The 17,958-nt window shown below is 47.8% G+C and overlaps 1 protein-coding gene across 1 annotated transcript in view; it reads right to left on the bottom strand.

Annotated features, from left to right (window-relative positions):
* Positions 1-17,113, bottom strand: part of LOC138360429 (histone deacetylase 4-like) — a 99,263-nt gene extending 82,150 nt beyond the window's left edge. Inside the window, exons 1-2 of the mRNA XM_069320265.1 lie at positions 17,006-17,113; positions 15,677-15,784 (exon numbers count right to left, since the gene is read on the bottom strand). Coding sequence (XP_069176366.1) covers positions 15,677-15,784; positions 17,006-17,113 — 216 coding nt within the window. The remainder of the gene's footprint in view (positions 1-15,676; positions 15,785-17,005) is intronic.
* Between the last annotated feature and the right edge of the window lie 845 nt (positions 17,114-17,958).

The following is a 17,958-nucleotide window of genomic DNA, read 5'->3' as shown; positions in this document are numbered from 1 at the left end:
AGTTGCTGTAGAAGAAGTCAGAAAATATCTGAAAAAGCTATGTATGACAAAATCAATGGAGCCTGACCTAATGCTGAAGGAGGCGGCAGAAGTATATCGTCACCCATTACCTCAAATTATTATTAAAACACTTTATACAAAATTTAATACAACAAAATCACCCATAAGTCTGGAATAATACAAGCACAGTCCTAAAATTAAAAAAAAATAATAGAAAGGAGGCAGTAAATAATTCTAATGTCATTGATAAGTATTCCACATGTAAAGTGGCGGAGAAAGTGGTCAGGTTTGGGAAGAGAAAGTCATCCCTCACAAACTTGATTGAGTTTTATGAGTTACTAAAAATAAGACGGTGGGGGAGGCTGAGTATTTTCCTATAATGACGAGCACCGTTTAGCACTGTTCCTCGCGAAAGACTTGTAAACACTGACAAAGCAGGCTGAGAGAACTGGGAAAATACTGAACTGAATACAGGAGTTCCAGAATACTTCAAACAAGGTGTGTGTGTGTGCAGATGATGCATAGCTAATGAGAACAGTCAGGTCAGTGTTAGATTATGATGCATTGCAAGTGGATTCGGACACACTCCAGAAGTGATCTGGGGTGTGTCCGAACTCGAACAGGAAACGGGACAGTACGTCACTTTTGTGAGTCGATTTCATTTCAAATTACGTCCACTTTTGGCCATAGCGCGCATACGAGCGAAAAGTGAGTTATTTTTAAGAGGACGGGTTGGTTGAGCAGCTGTGGACCTCTGATGTTCAGAGTGTTCTCTGATTGTGTCTATGGCACCTCTACTCTTCACTGGACCTCTGATGTTCAGACAGTGTTCTCTGATTGTACCTATGGCACCTCTACTCTTCACTGGACCTCTGATGTTTAGACAGTGTTCTCTGATTGTGCCTATGGCACCTCTACTCTTCACTGGACCTCTGATGTTTAGACAGTGTTCTCTGATTGTGCCTATGGCACCTCTACTCTTCACTGGACCTCTGATGTTCAGACAGTGTTCTCTGATTGTACCTATGGCACCTGTACTCTTCACTGGACCTCTGATGTTTAGACAGTGTTCTCTGATTGTGCCTATGGCACCTCTACTCTTCACTGGACCTCTGATGTTCAGTGTTCTCTGATTGTGCCTATGGCACCTCTACTCTTCACTGGTTCTATTCTACATTTCCTTCTGTACCTTTCGCTCCAGTATGTTGTTATTCTACTGAGCACAAATTTGGGACCTGGCCCTCCAGTATCTTCCATGTATATATTATTTGATACCTTTCTCGTCTCCTTTCCTGAGAGTACATTTGGAGAGCTTTGAGACGGTCCCAATAATTTAGGTGTTTTATCGTGTCTATGTGTGCCGTATATGTTCTCTATATTACCTGTAATTCAGCAATCTCTCCTGCTCTGAAGGGGGAAGTGAGTACTGAGCAGTACTCGAGACGGGACAACACCAATGATGTAAATAGTATTAACATTACTGTGAGGTCTCTGGATTTGAGCGTTTTCGTAATCCATCCTATCATTGTCCTGGCCGCCGCCGCCGCTATATTTGCTCGGGTATGCTCCCATCATTATTCCCTGATCCTTTACACGTTGCTGTTCTTCCATGAGTCCGTCTCATAGTGTTTTGTACTCTGTTTTCCTTTATGTTCATCGGTTTGTTCATATTAATTATTCGTAATTTATCACCGATGAAAATAATATTTTTTTCAGAACAGAAAATTCTGTTTTCTGTAATTTTTTCGTTTTTTTTTCTTTCTTCAAATTTCGTAGACTTTATTCATATTTGTTTACAGTTGTTCTGCGACTTCTACCAAGGTAATAATAATATAATACATAATACATACATAATAATAATTGCACATGGATTTTAAACATATTAATACATAATAATTTACACGTGGAAAATATTAGAGGGGCTGGTCCCAAACCTGCACACAGAAATAACATCACATGAGACCAGGAGGCATGGCAGGATGTGCAGAATACCCCCGTTGAAAAGCAGAGGTGCAACAGGTACTCTGAGAGAGAACTCTATCAACATCAGAGGCCGGAGACTGTTCAACACGCTTCCACTACACATAAGGGACATAACTGGCCGACCCCTCACAGTGTTCAAGAGAGAACTATCAACATCAGAGGCCGGAGACTGTTCAACACGCTTCCACTACACATAAGGGACATAACTGGCCGACCCCTCACAGTGTTCAAGAGAGAACTATCAACATCAGAGGCCCGAGACTGTTCAACACGCTTCCACTACACATAAGGGACATAACTGGCCGACCCCTCACAGTGTTCAAGAGAGAACTATCAACATCAGAGGCCCGAGACTGTTCAACACGCTTCCACTACACATAAGGGACATAACTGGCCGACCCCTCACAGTGTTCAAGAGAGAACTATCAACATCAGAGGCCCGAGACTGTTCAACACGCTTCCACTACACATAAGGGACATAACTGGCCGACCCCTCACAGTGTTCAAGAGAGAACTATCAACATCAGAGGCCCGAGACTGTTCAACACGCTTCCACTACACATAAGGGGCATAACTGGCAGACCCCTCACAGTGTTCAAGAGAGAACTATCAACATCAGAGGCCCGAGACTGTTCAACACGCTTCCACTACACATAAGGGACATAACTGGCCGACCCCTCACAGTGTTCAAGAGAGAACTATCAACATCAGAGGCCCGAGACTGTTCAACACGCTTCCACTACACATAAGGGACATAACTGGCCGACCCCTCACAGTGTTCAAGAGAGAACTATCAACATCAGAGGCCCGAGACTGTTCAACACGCTTCCACTACACATAAGGGACATAACTGGCCGACCCCTCACAGTGTTCATGAGAGAACTATCAACATCAGAGGCTCGAGACTGTTCAACACGCTTCCACTACACATAAGGGACATAACTGGCCGACCCCTCACAGTGTTCATGAGAGAACTATCAACATCAGAGGCCCGAGACTGTTCAACACGCTTCCACTACACATAAGGGACATAACTGGCCGACCTCTCACAGTGTTCAAGAGAGAACTATCAACATCAGAGGCCCGAGACTGTTCAACACGCTTCCACTACACATAAGGGACATAACTGGCCGACCCCTCACAGTGTTCAAGAGAGAACTATCAACATCAGAGGCCCGAGACTGTTCAACACGCTTCCACTACACATAAGGGACATAACTGACCGACCCCCTCACAGTGTTCAAGAGAGAACTATCAACATCAGAGGCCCGAGACTGTTCAACACGCTTCCACTACACATAAGGGACATAACTGGCCGACCCCTCACAGTGTTCAAGAGAGAACTATCAACATCAGAGGCCCGAGACTGTTCAACACGCTTCCACTACACATAAGGAACATAACTGGCCGACCCCTCACAGTGTTCATGAGAGAACTATCAACATCAGAGGCCCGAGACTGTTCAACACGCTTCCACTACACATAAGGGACATAACTGGCCGACCCCCTCACAGTGTTCAAGAGAGAACTATCAACACCAGAGGCCCGAGACTGTTCAACACGCTTCCACTACACATAAGGGACATAACTGGCCGACCCCTCACAGTGTTCAAGAGAGAACTATCAACATCAGAGGCCCGAGACTGTTCAACACGCTTCCACTACACATAAGGGACATAACTGGCCGACCCCTCACAGTGTTCAAGAGAGAACTATCAACATCAGAGGCCCGAGACTGTTCAACACGCTTCCACTACACATAAGGGACATAACTGGCCGACCCCTCACAGTGTTCAAGAGAGAACTGGATAAACACCTCCAAAGGATACCTGATCAACCAGGCTGTGACTCATACGTCAGGCTGCGAGCAGCTGCGTCCAACAGCCTGGTTGACCAGTCCAGCAACCAGGCGGCCTGGTCGACGACCGGGCCGCGGGGTCGCTGTGACACTTAGACCATATTAACCCTAGAAGATAGTGATTAATACTGAGCAACACTTCCTAATGGTTGGACTTGGTAACATTGTGGTAACACCTCGCTGATACTAGTTCACTTCCTAATGGTTGGACTTGGTAACATTGCGGTAACACCTCGCTGATACTAGTTATTGAAGTGCTGGTAATTTATGTGTTGTGTAATATGAACCAAATATGGTGTACTACGGAGGATTACAACGGGAACTAATGGTCACCTTCCCAGGGAGTGCTACACACAGATCAACTTAATTAACTACGCTGCCACCATCCTGCCTTTAGCTATATCTAACAATGAGGCAAGAAACATTGCTGGGCTTTGAGACTCCTTGTCTAACTGTCATTAATTACTGACCGGTTGTTAACAAAACTGAACTCAGAGGAATTAGAAAGGTTCCATTAACTGACACAGATGGAAAGTTTAACATGGGTTTATTGAGAACAAAATATGATATATTCACCAAGCTATAAGTCCCGACCCTAACACTGACAATTGTTTACACATGGACAATATCAGAGATCACACACATTACCTTCTGGATTGACCAGACCACACACTAGAAGGTGAAGGGACGACGACGTTTCGCTCCGTCCTGGACCATTCTCTAGTCGATAGTCTTCTGGGTCCTGCTCTACGACCCGTGTGAGTCTGTCTGTCTGCTGAGGCCCGCCTGATACCCTGCAGCCCTCTCTACCTCTCTCTCCTCCAGCTTGTTGACTGTCAGTGCACGGGGGGGGGGGGGGGGGGCGGACCACTTACAGGCCTCAAAGTTGGTGACCAACACCAAATCGCCCCCCCCCCCTCCTTCTTCAGCTGTTATGAGGTGCGGAAGCTTTTGGGTTGTGTGTATGTGTGCCCGTGTATGAGAGTTAGGAGAGAGTGGTGCAGGAGAGAGGTAGTGTGGCCCGCACGTCATCCAGCGGGCCACAGGAGACACACACAAGTTGATTAAGTTGATCTGTGTGTAGCATTTCCTTGGAAGGGGACCATTAGTACCGGTTGTAATCATCCGTGGTACACCATATTTCGGTTCATATTGCAGCACACATGTTGCCACACATGCTGGTGTTCTGTGTTCACTTGGGTTGCCATGCGCGGTGAAAATTGACCACCATCAATACATAGGGAAGTAATGTTCATATTATTGAACAGTAGAACAGAGGGACACGAGCAGAAACTTGGGCAGCGCCACTCATCCTGTGAGTGGATACACCGCCATAGTGACAGTATTGGGCCTCTGATGTTGATAGTTCTCTCTTGAACACTGTGAGGGGTCGGCCAGTTATGTCCCTTATGTGTAGTGGAAGCGTGTTGAACAGTCTCGGGCCTCTGATGTTGATAGTTCTCTCTTGAACACTGTGAGGGGTCGGCCAGTTATGTCCCTTATGTGTAGTGGAAGCGTCTTGAACAGTCTCGGGCCTCTGATGTTGATAGTTCTCTCTTGAACACTGTGAGGGGTCGGCCAGTTATGTCCCTTATGTGTAGTGGAAGCGTCTTGAACAGTCTCGGGCCTCTGATGTTGATAGAGTTCTCTCTCAGAGTACCTGTTGCACCTCTGCTTTTCAACGGGGGTATTCTGCACATCCTGCCATGCCTTCTGGTCTCATGTGATGTTATTTCTGTGTAAAGGTTTGGGACCAGCCCCTCTAATATTTTCCACATGTAAATTATTATGTATCTCTCCCGCCTGCGCTCAAGAGAATACAGATTTAGGCTCTTTAGTCGGTCCCAATAGTTTAGATGTTTTACTGAGTGGATTCTAGCAGTAAAGGATCTCAGCACGCTCTCCAGGTCAGCAATTTCTCCAGCTTTGAAAGGGGCTGTCATTGTGCAGCAGTACTCCACTCTAGAGAGCACAAGCGTTTTGAGAAGTATCATCATCGGTATAGCATCTCTAGTGTGAAAAGTTCTTGTTATCCAACCTGTCATTTTTCTTGCAGTTGTGACGGCTACTTTATTGTGTTCTTTAAAGGTAAGGTCTTCCGACATGAGTACACCCAGATCCTTTACATTGCCTTTTCGTTCAATGTAATGATTTAACTGCGTTTTGTACATGGTTTCTGTTTTTATATTTTCATTTTTTCGATAGTGCATGAGCTGGAACTTATCTTCGTTAAACACCATATTATTTTCTGTAGCCCATAGAAAGACTTGATCTACATCTGACTGGAGGTTTGCCGTGTCCTCTATGTTGCCTACTCTCATGAAGATCCTAGTGTCATCTGCAAAGGATGATACAGTGCTATAGGTTGTGTTCTTGTCTATGTCCGATATGAGGATGAGAAAAAGTACTGGAGCAAGCACAGTACCCTGGGGGACTGTACTGGAGCAAGCACAGTACCCTGGGGGACTGTACTGGACCAAGCACAGTACCCTGGGGGACTGTACTGGAACAAGCACAGTACCCTGGGGGACTGTACTGGACCAAGCACAGTACCCAGAGGGACTGTACTGGAGCAAGCACAGTACCCTGGGGGACTGAGCTCTTCACGGTTGATGGGTTGGATTTTACTTTGTTGACTATTACACATTGGGTTCTGTTAGTCAGGAAATTCTAGATTCATCTGCCTATTTTTCCGGTAATTCCTTTGGAGCGCATTTTATGTGCAATAACGCCATGGTCACATTTGTCAAAAGCTTTTGCGAAATCTGTATAAATTACATCAGCGTTTTGTTTGTCTTCAATAGCATCTAATGCCATATCATAGTGGTCCAGCAACTGTGACAGGCAAGAGCGCCCTGTTCTGAAACCATGTTGTCCGGGGTTATGGAGATGCTGTGATTCCATGTATTTTGTGATCTTACTTCTTAGCACTCTCTCCAAGACTTTGATGTGTGATGTTAGTGCTATCGGTCTGTAATTTTTTGCCTCTACCTTATTTCCTCCTTTATGGAGTGGTGCTATCTCTGCTGTTTTTAGTATATCAGGGATAACGTTAGTATCTAGGCTTTGTCTCCACAGAATGTGGAGGGCCTGCGATAGTGGTTTTTTACAGTTCTTGATGAATATGGAGTTCCAAGAATCCGGGCCTGGTGCAGAGTGCAGAGGCATACTGTTTATGGCTTCTTCAAAATCCAGTGGGGACAGGGTGACGTCTGATATATGATTTGATGTTGGTATCATATCCATGAAAAATTCATTTGGGTTATCAATCTTTAGTGCGTTTAATGGCTCGCTGAAAACAGAGTCGTACTGCTTCCTCAGTAACTCGCTCATTTCTTTGTTGTCATCTGTGAAAGTTCCATCTCCCTTTCTCAGGGGCCTGATACTAGATGTGGTTTTTGATCTTGATTTTGCATAGGAGAAAAATTATTTCGGATTTCTCTCTATTTCACTGATGGCCTTTTGCTCTCTTTGCCTCTCCTGGGTTTTGTATGATTCTTGTAGCTTGAGTTCAATTGTTTCTATTTCTCTACCTAACCTTCTTCGCCGTTCTTGAGATAGGGTGCGACTCTCAAGTTGTTCCGCGATTCGTTTTCTTCGCCTATATAGGGAACGACGTTCCCGTTCCAATCTGCATCTCTTTCTCTTTTTTTCTTAGGGGTATGCGGTTTGAACATATTTCTAGTGCTACTGAGCTTATTTTTTCCAAGCACTGGTTCAGGTTTGCATTTTCTAGCTGTTCTTCCCAGTTTATTTCTGTGAAGTCCTGGTTTATTTGCTCCCAGTTTATCTGTTTATTATTGAAGTTGAATTTGCTGAAATCTCCTCCACCGGGAATCTGGACTGGTTTTGAAGGTCCATTCCCCATGGTTGTCATAACTTCAATTAAGTTGTGATCTGAGTAAGAGGTATTTGTAATCATTATGTTCCTAATCAATTCATCATTATTAGTGAAAATGAGGTCCAGCGTGTTCTCCTTCCTAGTTGGTTCTACTATTTGCTGGTTTAAGGCAAACCTGTCGCACATCCGTAGCAGGTCATTTGCATGTGCCTGTTCATTTAGGCTACTTCCTGGTATTCTTTCTGATATTACTGTATTAGCCAGGTGCTTCCATTTCAGGTGCCGTAGGTTGAAGTCCCCAAGCAGGATGATGTTCGGAGCTGGATTTGTGAGGTTTTCCAAGCAGTGTTCTATTTTCATTAGTTGGTCTTTAAACTGCTGAGGGTTTGCCTCCGGTGACTTATATACAAGGACAATAACTACATTTAGGATCTCTATTTTGATTATCAGCACTTCCACCATATCATTTGAGGTGTTTATCAGCTCAGTATTAAAGGGTATTAAAAGTACCAACACACAACAGAACACAAAACAATAGGTATAAAGAAAATTTTTTAAGATCAGTTTAGATTTAGTAAAGCCCTGGGTAAATACTGGTTCGGTAACAGGGTTGCCGAGTTGTGAAACCAATTACCGCGTAACGTAAATAAAAGTAGTATCCCTTGATTGTTTCAAGCGTAGGTTAGACATAAATGAATGAGATTCGGTGGATACAAGGAGGAGCTGCCTCGTATGGGCCAATAGGCCTTCTGTAATTATCACCATTTTTATGCTCGTTAAAACTGGCGCCAAACCCAGTGTTTAAGAATGAAAAACGGTTTGCGCACGACTCAACTGATGACGTTCGAACACTTCTTGAACAGTGGTTCACTGACGGCCTGTGTTCGGCCGGTAACAGTGTCACTGCTACACCCACGGACAGTAACAGTGTCACTGCTACACCCACGGACTGTAACAGTGTCACTGCTACACCCACGGACAGTAACTGTGTCACTGCTACACCCACGGACTGTAACAGTGTCACTGCTACACCCACGGACTGTAACAGTGTCACTGCTACACCCACGGACAGTAACAGTGTCACTGCTACACCTACGGACAGTAACAGTGTCACTGCTACACCCACGGACAGTAACAGTGTCCCTGCTACACCCACGGACTGTAACAGTGTCACTGCTACACCCACGGACTGTAACAGTGTCACTGCTACACCCACGGACTGTAACAGTGTCACTGCTACACCCACGGACTGTAACAGTGTCACTGCTACACCCACGGACAGTAACAGTGTCACTGCTACACCCACGGACTGTAACAGTGTCACTGCTACACCCACGGACTGTAACAGTGTCACTGCTACACCCACGGACAGTAACAGTGTCACTGCTACACCCACGGACTGTAACAGTGTCACTGCTACACCCACGGACTGTAACAGTGTCACTGCTACACCCACGGACAGTAACAGTGTCACTGCTACACCCACGGACTGTAACAGTGTCACTGCTACACCCACGGACTGTAACAGTGTCACTGCTACACCCACGGACAGTAACAGTGTCACTGCTACACCCACGGACAGTAACAGTGTCACTGCTACACCCACGGACAGTAACAGTGTCACTGATAAACCCACGGACTGTAACAGTGTCACTGCTACACCCACGGACAGTAACAGTGTCACTGCTACACCCACGGACTGTAACAGTGTCACTGCTACACCCACGGACTGTAACAGTGTCACTGCTACACCCATGGACAGTAACAGTGTCACTGCTACACCCACGGACAGTAACAGTGTCACTGCTACACCCACGGACTGTAACAGTGTCACTGCTACTCCCATGGACAGTAACAGTGTCACTGCTACACCCACGGACAGTAACTGTGTCACTGCTACACCCACGGACAGTAACTGTGTCACTGCTACACCCACGGACTGTAACAGTGTCACTGCTACACCCACGGACTGTAACAGTGTCACTGCTACACCCACGGACTGTAACAGTGTCACTGCTACACCCACGGACTGTAACAGTGTCACTGCTACACCCACGGACAGTAACTGTGTCACTGCTACACCCACGGACTGTAACAGTGTCACTGTTACACCCACGGACTGTAACAGTGTCACTGCTACACCCACGGACAGTAACAGTGTCACTGCTACACCCACGGACTGTAACAGTGTCACTGCTACACCCACGGACTGTAACAGTGTCACTGCTACACCCATGGACAGTAACAGTGTCACTGCTACACCCACGGACTGTAACAGTGTCACTGCAACACCCACGGACTGTAACAGTGTCACTGCTACACCCACGGACTGTAACAGTGTCACTGCTACACCCACGGACAGTAACAGTGTCACTGCTACACCCACGGACTGTAACAGTGTCACTAATACACCCACGGACAGTAACAGTGTCACTGCTACACCCACGGACAGTAACTGTGTCACTAATACACCCACGGACAGTAACTGTGTCACTGCTACACCCACGGACAGTAACTGTGTCACTGCTACACCCACGGACTGTAACAGTGTCACTGCTACACCCACGGACAGTAACAGTGTCACTAATACACCCACGGACTGTAACAGTGTCACTGCTACACCCACGGACAGTAACAGTGTCACTGCTACACCCACGGACTGTAACAGTGTCACTGCTACACCCACGGACTGTAACAGTGTCACTGCTACACACACGGACAGTAACAGTGTCACTGCTACACCCACGGACAGTAACAGTGTCACTGCTACACCCACGGACAGTAACTGTGTCACTGATACACCCACGGACTGTAACAGTGTCACTGCTACACCCACGGACAGTAACAGTGTCACTGCTACACCCACGGACTGTAACAGTGTCACTGCTACACCCACGGACAGTAACTGTGTCACTGCTACACCCACGGACAGTAACAGTGTCACTGCTACACCCACGGACAGTAACAGTGTCACTGCTACACCCACGGACTGTAACAGTGTCACTGCTACACCCACGGACAGTAACAGTGTCACTGCTACACCCACGGACAGTAACTGTGTCACTGCTACACCCACGGACAGTAACTGTGTCACTGCTACACCCACGGACTGTAACAGTGTCACTGCTACACCCACGGACTGTAAAAGTGTCACTAATACACCCACGGACAGTAACAGTGTCACTGCTACACCCACGGACTGTAACAGTGTCACTGCTACACCCACGGACAGTAACAGTGTCACTGCTACACCCACGGACTGTAACAGTGTCACTAATACACCCACGGACTGTAACAGTGTCACTGCTACACCCACGGACTGTAACAGTGTCACTGCTACACCCACGGACTGTAACAGTGTCACTGCTACACCCACGGACAGTAACAGTGTCACTGCTACACCCACGGACTGTAACAGTGTCACTGCTACACCCACGGACAGTAACAGTGTCACTGTTACACCCACGGACTGTAATAGTGTCACTGCTACACCCACGGACAGTAACAGTGTCACTGTTACACCCACGGACTGTAACAGTGTCACTGCTACACCCACGGACAGTAACAGTGTCACTGCTACACCCACGGACTGTAATAGTGTCACTGCTACACCCACGGACTGTAACAGTGTCACTGTTACACCCACGGACTGTAACAGTGTCACTGCTACACCCACGGACAGTAACAGTGTCACTGCTACACCCACGGACTGTAACAGTGTCACTGCTACACCCACGGACAGTAACAGTGTCACTGTTACACCCACGGACAGTAACAGTGTCACTGCTACACCCACGGACTGTAACAGTGTCACTGCTACACCCACGGACAGTAACAGTGTCACTGCTACACCCACGGACTGTAACAGTGTCACTGTTACACCCACGGACTGTAACAGTGTCACTGCTACACCCACGGACAGTAACAGTGTCACTGCTACACCCACGGACTGTAACAGTGTCACTGCTACACCCACGGACTGTAACAGTGTCACTGCTACACCCACGGACAGTAACAGTGTCACTGCTACACCCACGGACTGTAACAGTGTCACTGTTACACCCACGGACAGTAACAGTGTCACTGCTACACCCACGGACTGTAACAGTGTCACTGTTACACCCACGGACTGTAACAGTGTCACTGCTACACCCACGGACAGTAACAGTGTCACTGCTACACCCACGGACTGTAACAGTGTCACTGCTACACCCACGGACTGTAACAGTGTCACTGTTACACCCACGGACAGTAACAGTGTCACTGCTACACCCACGGACTGTAACAGTGTCACTGTTACACCCACGGACTGTAACAGTGTCACTGCTACACCCACGGACTGTAACAGTGTCACTGTTACACCCACGGACAGTAACAGTGTCACTGCTACACCCACGGACTGTAACAGTGTCACTGTTACACCCACGGACTGTAACAGTGTCACTGTTACACCCACGGACTGTAACAGTGTCACTGCTACACCCACGGACAGTAACAGTGTCACTGCTACACCCACGGACTGTAACAGTGTCACTGGTACACCCACTGACTGTAACAGTGTCACTGTTACACCCACGGACTGTAACAGTGTCACTGCTACACCCACGGACAGTAACAGTGTCACTGTTACACCCACGGACAGTAACAGTGTCACTGCTACACCCACGGACTGTAACAGTGTCACTGTTACACCCACGGACTGTAACAGTGTCACTGCTACACCCACGGACAGTAACAGTGTCACTGTTACACCCACGGACAGTAACAGTGTCACTGTTACACCCACGGACAGTAACAGTGTCACTGCTACACCCACGGACAGTAACAGTGTCACTGCTACACCCACGGACTGTAACAGTGTCACTGTTACACCCACGGACAGTAACAGTGTCACTGCTACACCCACGGACTGTAACAGTGTCACTGTTACACCCACGGACTGTAACAGTGTCACTGCTACACCCACGGACAGTAACAGTGTCACTGCTACACCCACGGACTGTAACAGTGTCACTGCTACACCCACGGACTGTAACAGTGTCACTGTTACACCCACGGACAGTAACAGTGTCACTGCTACACCCACGGACTGTAACAGTGTCACTGTTACACCCACGGACTGTAACAGTGTCACTGCTACACCCACGGACTGTAACAGTGTCACTGTTACACCCACGGACAGTAACAGTGTCACTGCTACACCCACGGACTGTAACAGTGTCACTGTTACACCCACGGACTGTAACAGTGTCACTGTTACACCCACGGACTGTAACAGTGTCACTGCTACACCCACGGACAGTAACAGTGTCACTGCTACACCCACGGACTGTAACAGTGTCACTGCTACACCCACTGACTGTAACAGTGTCACTGTTACACCCACGGACTGTAACAGTGTCACTGCTACACCCACGGACAGTAACAGTGTCACTGTTACACCCACGGACAGTAACAGTGTCACTGCTACACCCACGGACTCTAACAGTGTCACTGTTACACCCACGGACTGTAACAGTGTCACTGCTACACCCACGGACAGTAACAGTGTCACTGTTACACCCACGGACAGTAACAGTGTCACTGCTACACCCACGGACAGTAACAGTGTCACTGCTATACCCACGGACTGTAACAGTGTCACTGCTACACCCACGGACTGTAACAGTGTCACTGTTACACCCACGGACAGTAACAGTGTCACTGCTACACCCACGGACTGTAACAGTGTCACTGTTACACCCACGGACTGTAACAGTGTCACTGCTACACCCACGGACTGTAACAGTGTCACTGTTACACCCACGGACAGTAACAGTGTCACTGCTACACCCACGGACTGTAACAGTGTCACTGTTACACCCACGGACTGTAACAGTGTCACTGTTACACCCACGAACTGTAACAGTGTCACTGCTACACCCATGGACAGTAACAGTGTCACTGCTACACCCACGGACAGTAACTGTGTCACTGCTACACCCACGGACAGTAACAGTGTCACTGCTACACCCACGGACAGTAACTGTGTCACTGCTACACCCACGGACAGTAACAGTGTCACTGCTACACCCACGGACAGTAACTGTGTCACTGCTACACCCACGGACAGTAACAGTGTCACTGCTACACCCACGGACAGTAACTGTGTCACTGCTACACCCACGGACAGTAACTGTGTCACTGCTACACCCACGGACAGTAACTGTGTCACTGCTACACCCACGGACAGTAACAGTGTCACTGCTACACCCACGGACAGTAACTGTGTCACTGCTACACCCATGGACAGTAACAGTGTCACTGCTACACCCACGGACAGTAACTGTGTCACTGCTACACCCACGGACAGTAACAGTGTCACTGCTACACCCACGGACAGTAACAGTGTCACTGTTACACCCACGGACTTCAAACACAAGTAATCAACCGAACCTAACCTGCGTTTAACTGTACATAGAACATTAATATATAATAATATTATCTAAGTGAGACACCTCTTTTCATACACAATAGAGTAACATTAATGAATGCGTCTTGGGAGACGGCCGCCGCTTTAACGAGCCTAGCACCAGGATAGGTTGCCAGGAGGACGGGCTTGGGCTCAAGGCTCGGGTGCTTGAGTCTCCTGACTGTTGTGGCACGCTCAACAGTCTCAGTGTGCGTGTGTACGTTCATGGGCAGCGACCAGGGAAGACTGCTCTTCCCTGGGGGTTACCTGTATAGGGTCTCCAGAGTTGCTGTACTCCCCGAGCCCGGCCCGAGGCCCGGCCTGACCTGTTGCTGCTGGAGAGATGAAGACAAGGCCTGGAGGTAACCCGCGACCCGCGCAGTTGCCGGCGGTCACTGAACGTTATGAGCGCACATTTACATATATGTGGTACAGAGCGCGGCCACAGACTGCCTCATTCATGGGTGCAGGAAGCGCCTCCCACTCTTATCACTGTGGAGGTGCTGCATCTTGGCCAGCCTCGCTTCCAGTTGAGACACCTTCCTTAAGCGCGCCCTAGGGCCTGGCTTTTCTAGAAATAAGCTTGATCTATCAAACTGTTGCTTGAAGCAGCCTCCAGACCCATATATTCACTACAACCCGGATGGTCCAGCCATTTGCTGTCGGAATTTGTCCATTTGCAGCTTGAAAACTTTTGTTCTTCAATATTTGTTATACTTTGTGGAAGAACTCTGTGTTCACACTGTTCTCTGCACTGGGACTGTTCAACACGCTCCGCCATAATCTTTGTTCCACTCTGATGTTATAGTGAACATGTACGGAGGTCTGGCCTTCCATTGAATATATTATATGATAACTTTCTCTCATCTCCTTTCTGAAGGATTGAGCCGAACTAGAGCCCCGAGGCCAGGCTGGTAGAGCCCCGAGGCCAGGCTGGTAGAGCCCCGAGGCCAGGCTGGTAGAGCCCCCGAGGCCAGGCTGGTAGAGCCCAAGAGGCCAGGCTGGTAGAGCCCCGAGGCCAGGCTGGTAGAGCCCCGAGGCCAGGCTGGTAGAGCCCCCGAGGCCAGGCTGGTAGAGCCCCCGAGGCCAGGCTGGTAGAGCCCCGAGGCCAGGCTGGTAGAGCCCCCGAGGCCAGGCTGGTAGAGCCCCCGAGGCCAGGCTGGTAGAGCCCCCGAGGCCAGGCTGGTAGAGCCCAAGAGGCCAGGCTGGTAGAGCCCCGAGGCCAGGCTGGTAGAGCCCCCGAGGCCAGGCTGGTAGAGCCTGGTAGGGCCTGGTAGAGCCTGGTAGGGCCTGGTAGAGCCTGGTAGAGCCTGGTAGGGCCTGGTAGGGCCTGGTAGAGCCTGGTAGAGCCTGGTAGGGCCTGGTAGGGCCTGGTAGAGCCTGGTAGGGCCTGGTAGAGCCTGGTAGGGCCTGGTAGAGCCTGGTAGGGCCTGGTAGAGCCTGGTAGAGCCTGGTAGAGCCTGGTAGAGCCTGGTAGGGCCGCACCTGTCACTACCACTCCACCTTCACTATGGAGGAAGAACTTGAACACTGTGGTGCCTACCTTGATGTGTTGCTGGAGCTGCTTCTCGTGCTGCTCTGCCAGCTGCTGCTGCTGCTGTTGGTACTGGTGTAGCAGCAGCTGCTGCTGGATCTGCTGCTGCTGCTTCAGCTGCGAAGAAAATAATTTACATCAAATTCACGAGATCGGAAAATGTATTACTTTTAATTAATAGAATATTACACAACATTAGCGAATGTGGAATGTGTGTATGTACAGTTAACACAGGGCATACCTGGAGCATACCTATGGTGGGTTTCCAGAGTTCTTCTACTCCCCGAGACCAGGCTCGACTTGTGATAACTTGGTCCACCAGGCTGTTGCTTGGAGCGGCCCGCAGGCCCATATGTCCACCACAGCCCGGTTGGTCCGGCACTTCTTGCAAGAACTTATATAAGTGCTTCTTGAAGACATCCACCTTTGTTCCGGTAATATTTCTACTGCTGGCTGGGAGGGTGTTGAACAGCTGCGGACCTCTGATGTTCAGTGTTCTCTGATTGTGCCTATGGCACCTCTACTCTTCACTGGACCTCTGATGTTCAGACAGTGTTCTCTGATTGTGCCTATGGCACCTCTACTCTTCACTGGTTCTATTCTGCATTTCCTTCCGTACCTTTCGCTCCAGTATGTTGTTATTCTACTGAGCACAAATTTGGGACCTGGCCCTGCAGTATCTTCTATGTATATATTATTTGATACCTTTCTCGTCTCCTTTCCTGGGAGTACATTTGGAGAGCTTTGAGACGGTCCCAATAATTTAGGTGTTTTATCGTGTCTATGTGTGCCGTATATGTTCTCTGTATTCCCTGTAATGCAGATATCTCTCCTGCTCTGATGGGGGAAGTGAGTACTGAGCAGTACTCAAGACGGGACAGCACCAGTCATGTAAATAGTATTAACATTACTGTGAGGTCTCTGGATGTGAACGTTCTCATAATCCATCCTATCATTATCCTGGCCGCCGCCGCTATATTTGCTCGGTTATGTTCACTAAATGTCAGGTCGTCAGACATCATAATTCCCAGATCTTTTACATGTTGCTTTCCTTCTATGATTGTGTCTGAGTGTGTCCTGTATCCTGTGTCCTGTACCCTGTGTCCTGTACCCTGTGTCCTGTACCCTGTGTCCTGTATCCTGTGTCCTGTACCCTGTGTCCTGTACCCTGTGTCCTGTACCCTGTGTCCTGTACCCTGTGTCCTGTACCCTGTGTCCTGTACCCTGTGTCCTGTATCCTGTGTCCTGTACCCTGTGTCCTGTACCCTGTGTCCTGTACCCTGTGTCCTGTACCCTGTGTCCTGTACCCTGTGTTTCGTTTCCAGGACACCTCAGTACCTGGAACTTGTCACCGTTAAACATCATGTTATTTTCAGTTGCCCAATTGAAGACTTTATTTATATCTGCCCGTAGTTGTACAGTGTCTTCTACAGCGGCAATTTTCATGCTGATTTTTGTATCATCAGCAGAGGATGACACGAAGCTGTGACGTGTATTGGTGTTTATATCAGAGATAAAAATGAGAAATAGCAGCGATGCAAGGTCAACCAGCCTGTGACTCATACGTTAGGCTGCGAGCAGCCGCGTCCCACAGCCTGGTTGATCAGTCCAGCAACCAGGAGGCCTGGTCGAGGACCGGGCCGCGGGGACGCTAAGCCCCGGAAGCGCCTGGGCTTGATTTTACTTGATTTACAGTTTTATATACAAAAACCAACGCCCCACTTAACCCGGTATTCCTATTGCTCTCACTGTAAGGACCACCACTCTTTGCTTTTAAACTCTTACTAATCATAACTCCCAGATCCCTTTCACAATCCAACGTCGCAATCTCAACACCATCCAGCTCGTATCTTGTAACTCTACCATTATTATCTAGCCTCAAAACTTTACATTTATCAGCATTAAACTGCATCTGCCAATCTTTTGACCATTTCAAAACCTCTTTAGATGGACTTGAAGTGATAAGAGTCTTTTTTCGTGTTTATTTCACTCATAATTTTTGTATCATCAGTAAATTTGTAAATATTGCTGCTCAGACCTGAATCTAAATCTTTATATATATATATATATATATATATATATATATATATATATATATATATATATATATATATATATATATATATATATATATACAGGTATATATATATATATATTATTAAATATGACCGAAAAAGTAAGATTAATAATTTTAACACGAATTTTCTCAATATTTCTTATGTTTTTTTTTACTGTCGATGGTAACTGAAAGATCAATTCTCCAAAATTCATTTTTATTTCTAGTCTGACGC

This window comes from Procambarus clarkii, chromosome 1 (assembly GCF_040958095.1).
Source record: "Procambarus clarkii isolate CNS0578487 chromosome 1, FALCON_Pclarkii_2.0, whole genome shotgun sequence".
NCBI lineage: Eukaryota > Metazoa > Arthropoda > Malacostraca > Decapoda > Cambaridae > Procambarus > Procambarus clarkii.
This window is presented reverse-complemented; position numbering and strand designations above follow the sequence as displayed.